Source organism: Plecotus auritus, assembly GCF_963455305.1.
Source record: "Plecotus auritus genome assembly, chromosome: 7".
Classification (NCBI taxonomy): Eukaryota; Metazoa; Chordata; class Mammalia; order Chiroptera; family Vespertilionidae; genus Plecotus; species Plecotus auritus.
Window position 1 is genome coordinate 32,730,104 of NC_137774.1, and position 14,641 is coordinate 32,744,744.

The following is a 14,641-nucleotide window of genomic DNA, read 5'->3' on the forward strand; positions in this document are numbered from 1 at the left end:
AAATCTCTCTTTAAGAAATATTACTCTTAAAATTTCATATTTTTCTGTTTCTAGACTACTTCCTGAAATAGTTCTAACCAGAGAAGGTTAAAAGCTCTGCAATATCTGGGAGAAGAATGTTATCAGCTCAACTAGAAATAAGCATTAATTAATATTAAAGTGAAGAAACTGCAGAGAAAATTATAGAATAAAATTGTAAGCCTACTTAAAATTTTTTACATATTTAACCATTTATCAGAATGTCTTAAAAAATAAACCCAAAAGAAAAAAGCATCAAAACCCACAGAGACATACTGATTTAATCTCTCAAAGCTTCTTCTAGGTCAAAGAGCTATTTTTAAATTAAAATACTCCTGACTGGACTAGACCAGGCACAACAATTACTTTAAAAATATTTTAAAAACCAAATTAGAATTATGTAATCCACCATACATGGCATTTTATTCTAAAAATTCTGTGCATTTAATACCATAACCCATAATAACTTAGGCTTAAAGTTAGTTTGACATTTGTTCATCCATCTGTACATCTATCCACCCAAATAGTTGTTGTGCATCTACATGTTAGGTACCATTCTAGGCATTGGGAGGCGGCAGTAAAATAGGAAGACACCGTCCTTTTCTTACGGAGCTTTGGTACGTACAAACCTTAGCCTATCTACAAAGGCAATAGTAACTAAATATATTATAAAAAATGCAGTTTTATATGCTTCTTAAAATTATGGTATGTAACTATCATTTATTGCGTTAAAAATCTGTGTAAACTACTTTTGTTTCAGAAGCAGATTTACTGAGAAAAGATAATATTTATTTAGAATTATAATATTTAGCTCTTTCTCAGAATGTTCTCACCATAATTTAAAAATATCTATTCTGGAAATTATTTTCTCATTATTCCAAAACTATCAGGAAGAAAAGTGTAAATAAATACACAAGAAAATGCTTTAATTATAAATCTACACTGTTCACAGTTATCTGGCTCTTCTTATGTAACCTTAATCCAGTCCACTAAGCAAGAAAGTATATAAAATAAGAGATCTGATTAAAGCATGACTTGGAAAAGGCTTAACGGTAAAAAATATGAACTCAAGTAAAAAGAGTGAAAGCTCAGAGAAGTTTATTAGCTAGCAATAATTCTCACTTAGCTTTCAAAATTTCCCCTGTAGGTCCCAAAGCAGGAACCATGTTTATTAGAGGAAAAAAACAACAACAAAAACAATCGACTACTATTCCTCCCAACAGACCATAAAAGTACAAAGATACCATTATGTTACTGCCAAAGTCAAAAGGGCAGGAAAAAGCCAAAAGAGGGAAGACGAATAAAAGTAAAAAAGCAAACGAAGGGGAAAACTACATTTGGGAGGAGATTCAATGGAAGAATATCTGAAGATCAAAGCTTTTATTCCTATCTTTATTTTTAACTAGTAAATGTAAATTGTCTGTTACCAGTCACTTAAAAAAAAACTTATTTATAAATAACATAGTATACCTTTGCTCCATAGCACTCTATATTCTTACAAGTTTACCCAATACTTCAAAAAATTCACAGACACAACATTTAAATAGTATTCTTGAAGAGAATAATTTTATGTGCAATTTTAATATGGTAATTCAGGTCTATTATAACATGGGGTATTTTATTATGGACTGCTTTAAAAAACACAACACATAGTGTTTAATAAGCCACCAATTATCACCTGCCTCTATTTTCTGAATTATTTTCACTATTATCCTTCCTTACTAACTATGAAAGCTACCTAGAATCTTGCTTACTTGGGTGGGAGGAATCAGGGAATTTATTCCTCCATTAAATATTTCCTAAGGACTTACTAAGTGCTAAGCCCTGTTCCTTTCACCTTATCAGAAGCATGGTCTTAAATTAGACTCCAAGTTTGCTGATGATACAAAAAGCATGTTTTCTTTTAGGATGACGACTACATGAAGAATGTGCACTGAAACGACTAGAACATGTAATCAGATAGATAGTCAATACTCTTAACTAGCAAAAGTCAAAGTCACTGCAAGTTTAGAAATTCATTTGCTCTCTGAAAAAGAGTTACTACTAGGCCAACAAGAAGTTGACCCGTAATATTTTTATATGTGTTCACTATGTCTTACCTGTTTTTCAAACAGAATTACTGAATTAGATTTAAAGTGAAATCTGAATAATGACCAAACTTAAGAGAAGCTATTATTCACTGTATTAAGCTGTATTCATGTTATAACTAAACCACCCTCTATTCTGAGATTTAACTATCTGAAAAAATTATGTGGGGTTCTCCTAAGCTTCCTTGAGCTATTTTGAAAAGGCAGAAAAAGTCACGATAAGTCGAGAGTTTTTTCTTTTTTTAATATATTTTATTGATATTTTACAGAGAGGAAGGGAGAGGGATAGAGAGTTAGAAACATCAATGAGAGAGAAACATCGATCAGCTGCCTCCTGCACACCTCCCACTGGGGATGTGCCTGCAACCAAGGTATGTGCCCTTGACCGGAATCGAACCTGGGACCTTTCAGTCTGCAGGCCGACGCTCTATCCACTGAGCCAAACCGGTTTCGGCTAAGTCGAGAGTTTTAATGCTAAGTATGCTTTACCATCTATGATAATAAAAGCATAACATGCAAATCGACAGAATGACCATCTGGATGACCTTCCGGACGACCACACTATGACACGCACTGGTGCGCGGGCAATCGATGGGGGTGGGGGCTCCATGATCACGGAGCCCTGGCCAGGTGGGCGGGGCCTCTCTCTGCTGGGCAATTGATCATGGAGTCTTGTGATCAATCACCCTGCAGACGGAGGCCCAGGCCACCTGGCCGGCAGCCACAGAGGAAGGCCCAGGGACACTGTGGCAGGTGTGCAGGGCCAGCCAGTGATTGCCCCACAGAGGGAGGGCCCAGGCCAACCAAACGATCACACTCCATGCCTGTTGCCTGCAGAGGGAGGCAACCAGTGGCGGGGGAGAGAAGGAGTGCTGCACAGATGGCAAGCAGTGGCAGGGGTGGGGCCAGCTGTCAACAGCCGGGGGAAGGAAAACCCCGATAGGCCCTGATCACTGGCCAGGCCTAGGGACCCTACCCCAGGGGTCCCGGATTGTGAGAGGGTGCAGGGCGGGCTGAGGGACAACCCCCGCCCCACCACCATGCATGAATTTTGTGCACCGGGCTTCTAGTCCTATATAATAAAAGCCTAATGTGCAAACTGTCACCTTGACCAGGAGTTCAACCGGGAGTTCAACCAGGAGGCGGGGCTGACCAGCCAACCACCTGTCGGCAGCCGGCAGCCTGGGGAAGGGAGGCCCCAGCCAGCAGCCACTAGGGACCCTACCCATGCCCAAATTTTATGCACTGGGCCTCTAGTCTATGTATATGATGACAATTTTTTATAGATACCACAGATACATCATTATAAATAGGAATGGGGGCAATTTTCACACAGAACAACCTGAAACAGCTCTTTAAAATGGTAATTTCACTGATCTTGCTAATGTCTCTAAGCAACTGAAGCCTGTGCTTAAAAAATAAACAAACAAAAAAAAAAAACATACACACACACAAATGGCTGGGATAACTGCAAAGATAGAGACACAAAGGCATTGGTTTTGATAAATACATAATTTCTTTCCCCTATACCCACCCCTGTCCCAAACTCTAGACCCACTAATGTTTCTTTCAGAATCACAGTTTAAACAGGATAAATAGATTTGCATTAATCTCCCTTGGAGTAAATAATTCCTGAAACTGTATATATAATTCAAAAACACAGTGGAAGCCATAAAAGAACAAATACCTATTTCCTCAAGTATGGACAAGAGAATCATTACTGGCAGTACTAGTGTGAGAAAGACTAAAAATTTGATCTGAATGATGCAATATCTATAATAATAAAAGTGTAATATGCTAACTAGACTGGACATCCTTCCGGACGACCTTCCAGACAAAGCTGGGGCTGCGAGGGAAGCCCGGGTCCCGGGTGCCTGCCGGCAGCCGGAGGGAAGTCCAGGTCCTGGGTGCCAGAGGGAAGCCAATGCCAGCAGCTGGAGGAAGGAAGGCCTACTCTTGCACAAATTTCATGCATCAAGCCTCTAGTATTTTATAAGTAGCATCCTACATAAAATAAACAAATTGCTCTATCCTGAGAAAACCTGCCACAAACATATTATACGACTCTCCCCAGTATTATTGAGAAATAACTGTATAAGTTTAAGGCATACAGAAATAATGGTTTGATTTAGGTTCAACTAACATCCATCTTCTCATACAGATACAATATAAAGAAGAAAGGAAAAACATTTCTCCCTGGGATGAGAACTCTTAGGATTTACTCTTAAAACTCTCCTATATATCATACAGCAGTATTATCTTAAGTCATTATGTTGTGCCTTATATCCCTAGTACTTATCTTATAACTAAACATTTGTACCTTTTGACCACCTGATTCCAATTCCCCCTCACAAGTCTGATCTCTTTATCAGTGTTTGTTTTTTTAGATTCCACATATAAGTGAGATCATACAGTATCTGTCTTTTCTATCTGACTTATTTCACTTAGCATAATGCCTTCAAGGGCCATCCATGTTATCACAAATGGTAGGATTTCCTCATTTTTTATTGTTGATAATATTCCATTAAATATATCTCAACTTCTTCATCCATTCATCCACTGATGAACATTAGGTTGTTTCTGTTTCTTGGCTATTGCAAATAATGCTGCTATAAACATGGGGGTGCAGATATCTTCTCAATTTAATGTTTTTGTTTCCTTTCGATAGATTCCCAGAAGTGGAACTGCTGGATATGGTAGTTATATTTTCACTTTTTTTAGGATTCTCCAATACTGTTTTCCATAGTGGCTGCACCAATTTATAACCAATCCCACCAACAAGGCAAAAGGATTTCTTTGTCTCCATATCCACCAGTGTTTGTTAATCTTAACTTTTTGATGACCATTCTTTATTTTTTAAAAATATATTTTTATTAATTTCAGAGAGGAAGGGAGAGGGAAAGAGAGATAGAAACATCAAGGATGAGAGAGAATCATTGCTCGGCTGCCTCCTGCACTTCCCCTACTGGGGATCGAGCCCGCAACTGGGCATGTGCCCTTAAAACCAGAAAGGAACCTGGGACCCTTCAGTCCAACACTCTATCCACTGAGCCAAACCAGCTAGGGCAGTGGTCGGTAAACTCATTAGTCAACAGAGCCAAATATCAACAGTACAACAATTGAAATTTCTTTTGAGAGCCAAATTTTTTAAACTTAAACTTCTTCTAATGCCACTTCTTCAAAATAGACTCGCCCAGGCCATGGTATTTTGTGGAAGAGCCACACTCAAGGGGCCAAAGAGCCATATGTGGTTCGCAAGCCGCAGTTTGCCGACCACAGGGCTAGGGTGATGATGACCATTCTAACAGGTGTGAGGTGATATCTCATTGTGGTTTTCATTTGCATTTCCCTAATGACTAGTTATGTTGAGGATCTTTTCATGTACCTGTTGACCTTTCATATACCTCTTGGAGAAATGTCTATTCAAGTCTTTTGCCCATTTTTTAATTAGGTTGTTTGTTTTGTTATTGTGTTGTATGAGATCTTTATATATTTTTAATATAAACCCCTCATCAGATATAGGATTTGCAAATATTTTTTCCCACTCCCTAGGTTGTCTTTTCACTTTGTTGATGGCTTCTTTTGGTGTGCAGAAGCTTTTTAGTACGATACAATTGCACTTGTTTAGTTTTTATATTGTTGCTTGTGTTTTAGATTTCATATCTAAAAACTCGTTACCAAGATCTATGTTAAAAACCTTTATTCCTATGTTTTCTCCTAGGAGTTTCATGCCATACCTTTAAGTCTTTAATCTATTTTGAGTTAATTTCTATGAGAGGTGTAAACTATGGGCCCAGTTTCATTCTCTTACATATAAAATATCCAATTACCCCAGCACCATTTATTAAAGACTAGAGGCAGGGTGCACGAAATTTGTGCACCGGGGTGGGGGGTGTCCCTCAGCCCAGCCTGCACCCTCTCCAATCTGGGACCCCTCGAGGGATGTCCGACTGCCCATTGAGGCCCGGTGGGATCGGGCCTCAATGGGCAGTCGGACATCCCTCTCACAACCCAGGACTGCTGGCTCCCAACTGCTCGCCTGCTTGCCTTCCTGATTGCCCCTAACCGCTTCTGCCTGCCAGCCTGATCACCCCCTAACCACTCCCCTGCCAGCCTGATTGATGCCTAACTGCTCCACTGCCAGCCTGTTTTCCCATAACTGCCCTCCCCTACAGGCCTGGTCACCCCTAACTACCCTCCCCTGCAGGCCTGGTCACCCCTAACTGCCCTCCCCTGCAGGCCTTGTTTCCCCTAACAGCTCTCTCCTGCAGGCCTGGGTCCCCCCCAACTGCCCTCCCCTGCAGGCCTGGTCACCCCTAACTGCCCTCCCCTGCAGGCCTGGTCCCCCCCAACTGCTCTCCCCTGCAGGCCTGGGTCCCTCCCAACTGCTTTTCCCTTCAGGCCTGGTTGCCCCCAACTTCCCTCCTCTGCCGGCTTGTTCACCCCTAACTGCCCTCCCCTGCAGATTTGATTGCCCCCAACTGCCCTCCCTTACAGGCCTGGTCCCTCCCAACTGCCCTCCCCTGCTGGCCATCTTGTGGTGGCCATCTTGTGTCCACATGGGGGCAGCCATCTTGTGTGTTGGAGTGATGGTCAATCTGCATATTACTCTTTTATTAGATAGGATAGAGGCCTGGTGCATGGGTGGGGGCCAGCTGGTTTGCCCTGAAGGGTGTCCCGGATCAGGGTGGGGGTTTCCTTGGGGCATGGGGCGGCCTGGGAGAGGGGCCTGTGGTGGTTTGCAGGCCGGCCACGCCCCCTGGCGACCCAAGCGGAGGCCCTGATATCTGGGGTTTATTTATCTTCTACAATTGAAACTTTGTAGCCTGGAGTGGAGCCAAGCCTGCTTGCTCCGTGGCAGCAGCCATTTTTTGGGGGATTTATTTATCTTCTATAATTGAAACTTTGTAGCCTTAAGTGGAGGCCTGGGCCGGCCAGGGTGTGTGGAAAGCTTGGCTTCCTCCATCGCCGGGGGCAACCCTAGCCTCCTGCTCTTTCCAGCTCCGTGGCTGCCGCCATTTCTGTTTGGGTTTATTTATCTTCTATAATTGAAACTTTGTAGCCTTGAGTGGAGGCCTAGGCCGGCAAGGGCAGGTGGAAAGCTTGGCTTCCTCCATCGCCGGGGAAACCCAAGCCTCCCTCCTGCTCTCTGTGGTGGTAGCCATCTTGGTTGGGTTTATTTGCATATTTGCTCCTGATTGGCTGGTGAGCGTAGCTTGTGGGTGTAGCGGAGTGATGGTTAATTTGCATATTACTCTTTTATTAGATAGGACTGTCTTTTCTCTGTTGAGTATTCTTAGCTCCCTTGTCAAATATTAGTTGACTGGATATGCTTAGGCTTATTAAAATCAGGAAGTAAGATGCCTCCTGCTTTGTTCTTACTTCTCAAGATTTCTTTGGCTGTGCAGGGTCTTCTGTGGTTCCACATACATTTTAGGAGTGTTTTTTCTACTTCTGTAAAAAATGCCCTTGGGCCAAAACCGGTTTGGCTCAGTGGATAGAGCGTCGGCCTGCGGACTGAAGGGTCCCAGGTTCAATTCCGGTCAAGGGCACGTAACTTGGTTGCGGGCACATCCCCAGTGGGAAGTGTGCAGGAGGCAGCTGATTGATGTTTCTCTCTCATCGATGTTTCTGACTCTCTATCCCTCTTCCTTCCTCTCTGTAAAAAAAATCAATAAAATATATTTTTAAAAAAATGCCCTTAAAAGGGATTGAAGTGAATCTATAGGTGGCCTTTGATAGTATTGATGTTTTAACCATATTAATTCTTCCAATCCATGAACACTGGATACCTGCCATTTATTTGTGTCTTCTTTGATTTCTTTCATCAATGTCTTAGAGTTTTCAGTATGAAGATCTTTCATTTTCTTCATTAAATTTCTAAGTATTTTATTGTTTGTGATGCTATTGTAAATAAAATAGATTTCTTTTTTGGAAAATTCATTTTTAATGTACAGAAACATTACTGATTTTTGTATATTAATTTTGTATCAGGCAACTCTATTCAACTCATTAACTAGATCTAACAATTTTATTGTTGCCTTTAGGATTTTCTATATATAAAATCATGTCATCTGCAAAAAGAGATAACTTTATGACTTCCTTTTCCATTCTGATACCTTTTATTTCTATTTCTTTTTTTGTTTTGTTTTGTTTTGTTAATCCTCACCTGAGGATATTTTTTTCCATTGCTTTTCAGAGAGAGTGGAAGGGAGAGCAAGGGGGGAGGGGAAGGAGAAAGAGAGAGAGAGAGATCAATGTGAGAGAGACACATTGATTGGTTGCCTCCAGCACATGCCCCAATGCAGAGTCCAATGCTCCAACCATTGAGACACACTGGCCAGGGCTTATTTCTTTTTCTTATTCAATTGCTCTAGCTAGAACTTCTAGTACTATATTGAACAGGAGTGGTGAGTGGGCACCCTTTTCTTGTTCCTGATCTTAGAAGGAAAGCTTTCAACCTTTCAGCATTAAGTATGATGTTAGCTACGGGCTTGTCCTATATGACCTTTATTATGTTGAGATATGTTCCTCTATGCCTAATTTTTAAGAGGTTTTATCATGAATAATGGTTTAATTTTGCCAAATGCTTTTTCTGCAGCTAATGAGATGACCATATGATTCTCTTCTTAAAAAATGTAATGTTTCGCCCTAGCTGTTTTGACTCGGTGGATAGAGCATTGGCCTGTAGACTGAAGGGTCCCATGTTCAATTCTGACCTAGGGTACATGCCCAGTTTCAGGCTTGATCCCCAATAGGGGGCGTGCAAGAGGCAGCCGATCAGTGATTCTCTCTCATCATTGATGTTTCTATCTCTCCCTCTCCATTCCTCTCTGAAATCAATAAAGATATATTTTTTAAGATGTCTCCCTGGCTGGTTTGGCTCAGTGGATAGAGTGTCGGCCTGCGGACTCAAGGGTCCCAGGTTCGATTCCGGTCGAGGGCATGTACCTTGGTTGCGGGCACATACCCAGTGGGGAGTGTGCAGGAGGCAGCTGATCAATGTTTCTCTCTCATCGATGTTTCTAACTCTCTATCCTTCTCCCTTCCTCTCTGTAAAAAATCAATAAAATATATTTTTTTAAAATGTGAAGTATCACACTGATTTACATATGTTGAACCATCCTAGCATACCAGGAACACACCCAACTTCCTTTTAATGTGCTGCTGAATTCTGTTTGCTAGAATTTTATTGAGAATGTTTTCATATATATTCAGTTTCTGGGTGTTCTTGTTTTGTTTGTTTTTGTCTTTTTAATATATCTTTATTGATTCCAGAGAGAAAGGGAGAGGAAGAGAGAGCTAGAAACATCAATGCTGAGAGGGAATCATTGATTGGCTGCCTCCTACACACTGGACCGAGCCCGAAACCCAGGTATGTGCCCTTCATAGGAATCAAACCTGGGACCCTTTGGTCCGCAGGCCGATGCTCTACCCACTGAGCAAAACCAGCTAGGGCTGTTCTTGTGTTTTGTTTTTTTCTCCAGGATAATGCTGGCTTTGTAAAATAAGTTTGGGAGTATTGCCTCCTCTTAAATTTTTGGAAAGAGTCTGAGAAGGATTGGTGTTAATTCTTTTAAGTATTGGATAAAATTCAACAGTGAAGCCATCTGGTCCTGGGCATTTCTTCATGAGAGATTTTTGATTACTGATTCAATCTCCTCCCTAGTAATTGGTTTATTTAGATTTTCTATTTCTTCCTGATTCAGTCTTTATTTCAGCTTAAACAGCAAATATTTTTCACAGTTCTAGAGGCTAGAAAGTCTAAAATGAAGGCACATGCTGATTCAATATCTGATGAGAACCCTGGTTCATAGACAGCCATCTTCCCGCTGTATCATCATATGATGGAAGGGGCAAGGGAGATTTCTGAAGTCTTTTTTATAAAAGCACTAATCTCATTCATGAGGGTTCCACCCTAATGACCTAAGCATCTCCCAAAGGCCCCATTTCTAGTTCCTAAAGGTATAGAGTTAGGTTGTTTATTTGGGATCTTTCTTGCTTTTTTAATGAAGGTATTTATTGCTATGCATTTCTCTCTTAGAACTGCTTTTGCTGCATCCCACAAGTTTTGTTATGTTTTGTTTCTGTTTTCATTTATCTCAAGAAACTTTTTTATTTCCCCTTTAATTTCTTCTTTAATCTACTGATTGTTCAGGAGAGTGTTAATTTCTATGTGTTCATAAATTTTCCAGTTTTCCTCTTATTTATTTCTAGTTTCACGTCATTGCGGTCAAAAGAGATACTTGCTCAGTATGATTTCAATCTTGAATTTGCTAAAACTTGTTTAGTGGCCTAACATATAATCTATCCCAGAAAATATTCTATGTGTCTTTGAGAAGAATGTGTATTGTGCTGTTGTTGGACAGAATGTTCTACATATATCTGTGAGGTCTGCTGTTTCCTTATTGATTCTATAGATGATTTATCCATTGTTGAGAGTGGGATAAATTACCCAACTATTATTGTTTTACTGTTTATTTCTCCATTTAGCTCTGTTAATTTTTGCTTTATATATTTAGGTGCTCCAATGTTAAGCACATAAATATACAATTACTATATCTTCTTGATGTATTGAACCTTTTATCATTACATAATAACCTTCTTTAGCTCGTTTTACTATTTTTGGCTTAAACTCTATTTTTGTCTGACATAAATAAAGCCTGAAAATGGTAATTTCGGTGATCTTGCTAATGTCTCTAAGCAACTAAAGCTCTACACTAAAAAACAAATGGATGAGGATGACTCTTAACACATTAAGCACCCTGTCAGTCACCGGTGACTGACACTATACTTTCCGTCCGGAAGACAAAACAGGCTGGGTGCTTAGCGTGTTTAAAGAAAGACACAGGCATAGGATTTGGCCCTGGCCGGATAGCTCAGGTGGTTGGAGCAGCGACCGCCAACCGGTGATCCGCGGGTCACTGGTGAGGCCCGAAAGGTTGGCGACCGCTGGTTTAAGGAAACCTTTGAAGCAGCGGTCTGTGAGGTCCGAAAGGTTGGTGACCGCTGGGTTGGAGTGTCATCTGTACACCAAAAGGATGCAGGTTTGATTCTGGTCAGGGAACATATCTAGGTTGTGGGTTTGACCCCCAGACAGGGCGAGTGCGGGAGGCAACCGATCAATGTTTCTCTCTCACATCAATGTTTCATACTCTCTCCCCCTTCCTATCTCTCTAAAATCAATAAAAGCATATCCTCAGTTGAGGATTAAAGGAGAAAGGCATGGGTTTTGGTAAAAGCATAAATTCTTTCTCCAGGAGTCCCTAACTCTAGACCTATTAATGTTTCTTCCAGAATCACAGTTTAAACAGGCTAAGTGGATTTGCATTAATCTCCTTTGGAATGAATGCATATACAATTCAAAAACAAAGTGGAAACCATAAAAGAATAAAGACCTAATTTCCTCAACAAGTAGGAATGACTGTGGCCATCTGAACTCAGAGGCAATTATTTATAGTGCTAGTGTTAAAAAATCTAATAATTTTATCTAAATGATGGTACAACATATTTTCTAAGTAGCATTTCACATAAAATAAACAGATTAGTCTTTCCTGGGAAAATGACACAAAAACATTTTATCTTTTTTTTTAATATAGTTTTATTATTGATTTCAGAGAGGAAGGGAGAGAGAGAGATAGAAACATCAATGTTGAGAGATAATCATTGATCGTCTGCCTCCTACATGCCCCACATTGGGGATTCAAGCCCTCAACCTGGGCATATGCCCTGACTGGGAATCGAACTGTGACCTCCTGCTTCATAGGTTGGTGCTCAACCACTGAGCCATGCCAGCTGGGCAAACATTATATCTTAATGAAGAAATCAAAATGATGGATCAAGCCTCACAATGCAAAAAGCAGGTAGTACACCTGTTTCATATGTTAAAGACCCAATGAATAATATAGGCAAAAGAGAGCAAACAAACAAAATTGCATAATATATCTCATTTCAACCACATTCATTATACCCAATAGACTTGGTGCATCTTAAACTTGCTCGCAATACAAGAAAAAATTATTTTAAAGTACCTCCTTAAAATACTTAAAACTGTCTCCTAGTATTTGTTATTTCCAAAGCCGATTCCAACAATTTTTAATGCTTTACCCATCTAATTTGACTCAGTATTATTAATCACCCACTATCAAAAGCTAAATTCCTCTTTGGTAAAGCATTCTTTTTAATTTAGCTTTGGATCAATAATGGTAATCTCTAACCTTAGCATACCTGGTATAAACAGTGGCACACACTTCGAAGCTGAGGGGGAAATTCTGAGGAGGAACTGATGATGGCCTGGAAGAACTTTTCAGTCATCTGAAGGAGGTTTCGCTGGTTATCCTCAAGGCTCTCTGACTGTTCTAACCTACAAAAAAAAAGTCAAATAAGTTAAAAACAAACAAAAACACTCCTTAAAAGAGACTCCTTAAGAGATATTCAGCCAAATCAGGCAAATACAATGTTTGGACTTTGTTGGCATCTTGATTTGAACAAGCCAACTATAAAAAAAGAAATTTTGCAAATTGTATATTAAAATTATTATATCCTTACAAATTCAGTATGTGATTTTTAATTTTTATTTTTTTCCCCAATCTAGTAGGTAGGAAAGGGCATCTCATGTTTTTTAACTTTTATTTTCATGACTTCTGGTAAAGTTAGTCACGCTTTCATGTATTTTGTGGTCATTCATGTTTCCCCTATTTTGAACTGCCTTTCATATCCAGCCTGATATTTCTGCTAGGCGTCCCTCCCACAAGTATCTAAAATTCAGTTTGCCCAAAATTAACTGATCTTTTCTCCTACTCTGTCTTACCCTGTGCTGCTCCCCATGCTGTCAATGGCACCATCACTGTCCAATCACGTCATTCTGGTGACCTCTGATGTCTCCATTTGCCTGGTATACTCCATTACTGCCCCCATTCAATCAGGCTTGCTAATTCAATATGATCTCTAAAGTCTTGGTGTTGTGATTAAAGGCAGAAATTCAGAAAACAGACTTACTTTTGTGTCAGGTTTACCCAGGAAAGACTGATCTGTTTATTTTATGTGAAATGCTACTTATAAAACACGTTACACATTTCAGTTCTACCACACTGATCTCTATGGCCTTGGTCAAGGCATTTAACTTCCCTGGGCCTCAATTTTTTTTTCATCAATAAGCCGGGAATAATAATTCTGCCTATTTATTGGGTTTAAATTTCACCCAATGGTTAACAAATCCACAAAGCTTTACTCGGGCTCCCCAACTGGCATAATCTGAACTCTCAAAACACATTCCCTATGAAACTCACTGTTAACTATGTGTTATATGTCTTATCTCCTACTAAACTGTAAACTCCTTAAAGGAAGGAAGTACTCATCTTTGTCTCCTTAAAAACCAGCACAGTTACCCAGTAAGTATTGAATTCTTGTTTTCAATCTCATAATTAGTAATTTTTACTTATATACTAATTTACATATTACATAAATGCTTGGGACACTCAAGTCGTCGCTTCAGAATCCTGCAATTAAAAAGATTAAGTTGCAAAACCATGTAGCAATATGCTACCATTTGTATTAAGCACTCACATGATAATATACAGTTTCTATAGCTACATATATATGCAAATGCATTGAAAAAAGACAGAAAAACAGATTAAAGAAGTAATAGTGCTAAATCTCCAAGATGGTAGACACAGACACCTTTAATGATAACTGCAATTGTTTTTTAAGAAAAATGTATTTTCATGTAACTTTCATAATTAAAGACTAATTTTTAACAATTTCAGAGCAGGAGAAGGAGAGAGAGATAGAAACATCAATGATGAGAATCACTGATTGGCAGCCTTCTGCACACCCCCTACTAGGGGTCGAGCCTGCAACCTGGGCATGTGCCCTGACCCTGACAGGGAATCGAACCATGGCCTCCTGATTCATAAATCGACGCTCAACCACTTAGCCACACCAGCCAGGCTAAAGACTAATTTTAAGAATCAAGGAGAGAAATTGTGAGGGCAAGGCTCTACCATTGTACAGTGCCTCTACTGAGGCCCTATCATTGTAGTGGTAGGGAAAAAAATGAAGAGCAGTTGTAGATGAAAGATGACAAACCTGGTAGGATCCACTTCAAAGCTAACATGTTGCCAATCAGAGGATGTGATCACAATTCGTAATAAAGGATCCAGGAGTTTTTGTAGGTAGGTAGCACCATATACCTAAAGAAATACACAAGTAGGAATTTATTATGCCTGATTCAAGTACCTTGCATTAAAGAGGATATTTGCTCTGTACATTCTGTACAAAATCATTGCCATACCTTCACACAAAAAACAGATGAATGATACAAACCTTGAAACAGAAGGTCATTATTTTACTAGCTAAGCTGTTCCCTCGAAAAAGAGTCTGCATGGAGTCTGCCAATTCTACTTCCTTAGAAAACATGTTCCAGAGCAGTTGGTAGAGTAAATGCCGAGAATCAAATAGAGTCACTAGAACTCGAGCTAGTTCATCCTGAGAACAAAACAAATTGTGTTAGTGTGGATAATCCTATTTTCTCTTAT

The 14,641-nt window shown here is 39.9% G+C and overlaps 1 protein-coding gene across 11 annotated transcripts in view; it reads right to left on the minus strand.

Moving 5' to 3' along the window:
* Window positions 1-14,641, minus strand: part of NF1 (neurofibromin 1) — a 242,644-nt gene that overhangs the window by 106,096 nt on the left and 121,907 nt on the right. For all 11 annotated transcript variants that reach the window (XM_080680674.1, XM_080680681.1, XM_080680682.1 and 8 more), the window contains 3 exons: window positions 14,430-14,591; window positions 14,193-14,296; window positions 12,333-12,468 (listed from right to left, as the gene is read on the minus strand). In XM_080680674.1, coding sequence (XP_080536800.1) covers window positions 12,333-12,468; window positions 14,193-14,296; window positions 14,430-14,591 — 402 coding nt within the window. The remainder of the gene's footprint in view (window positions 1-12,332; window positions 12,469-14,192; window positions 14,297-14,429; window positions 14,592-14,641) is intronic.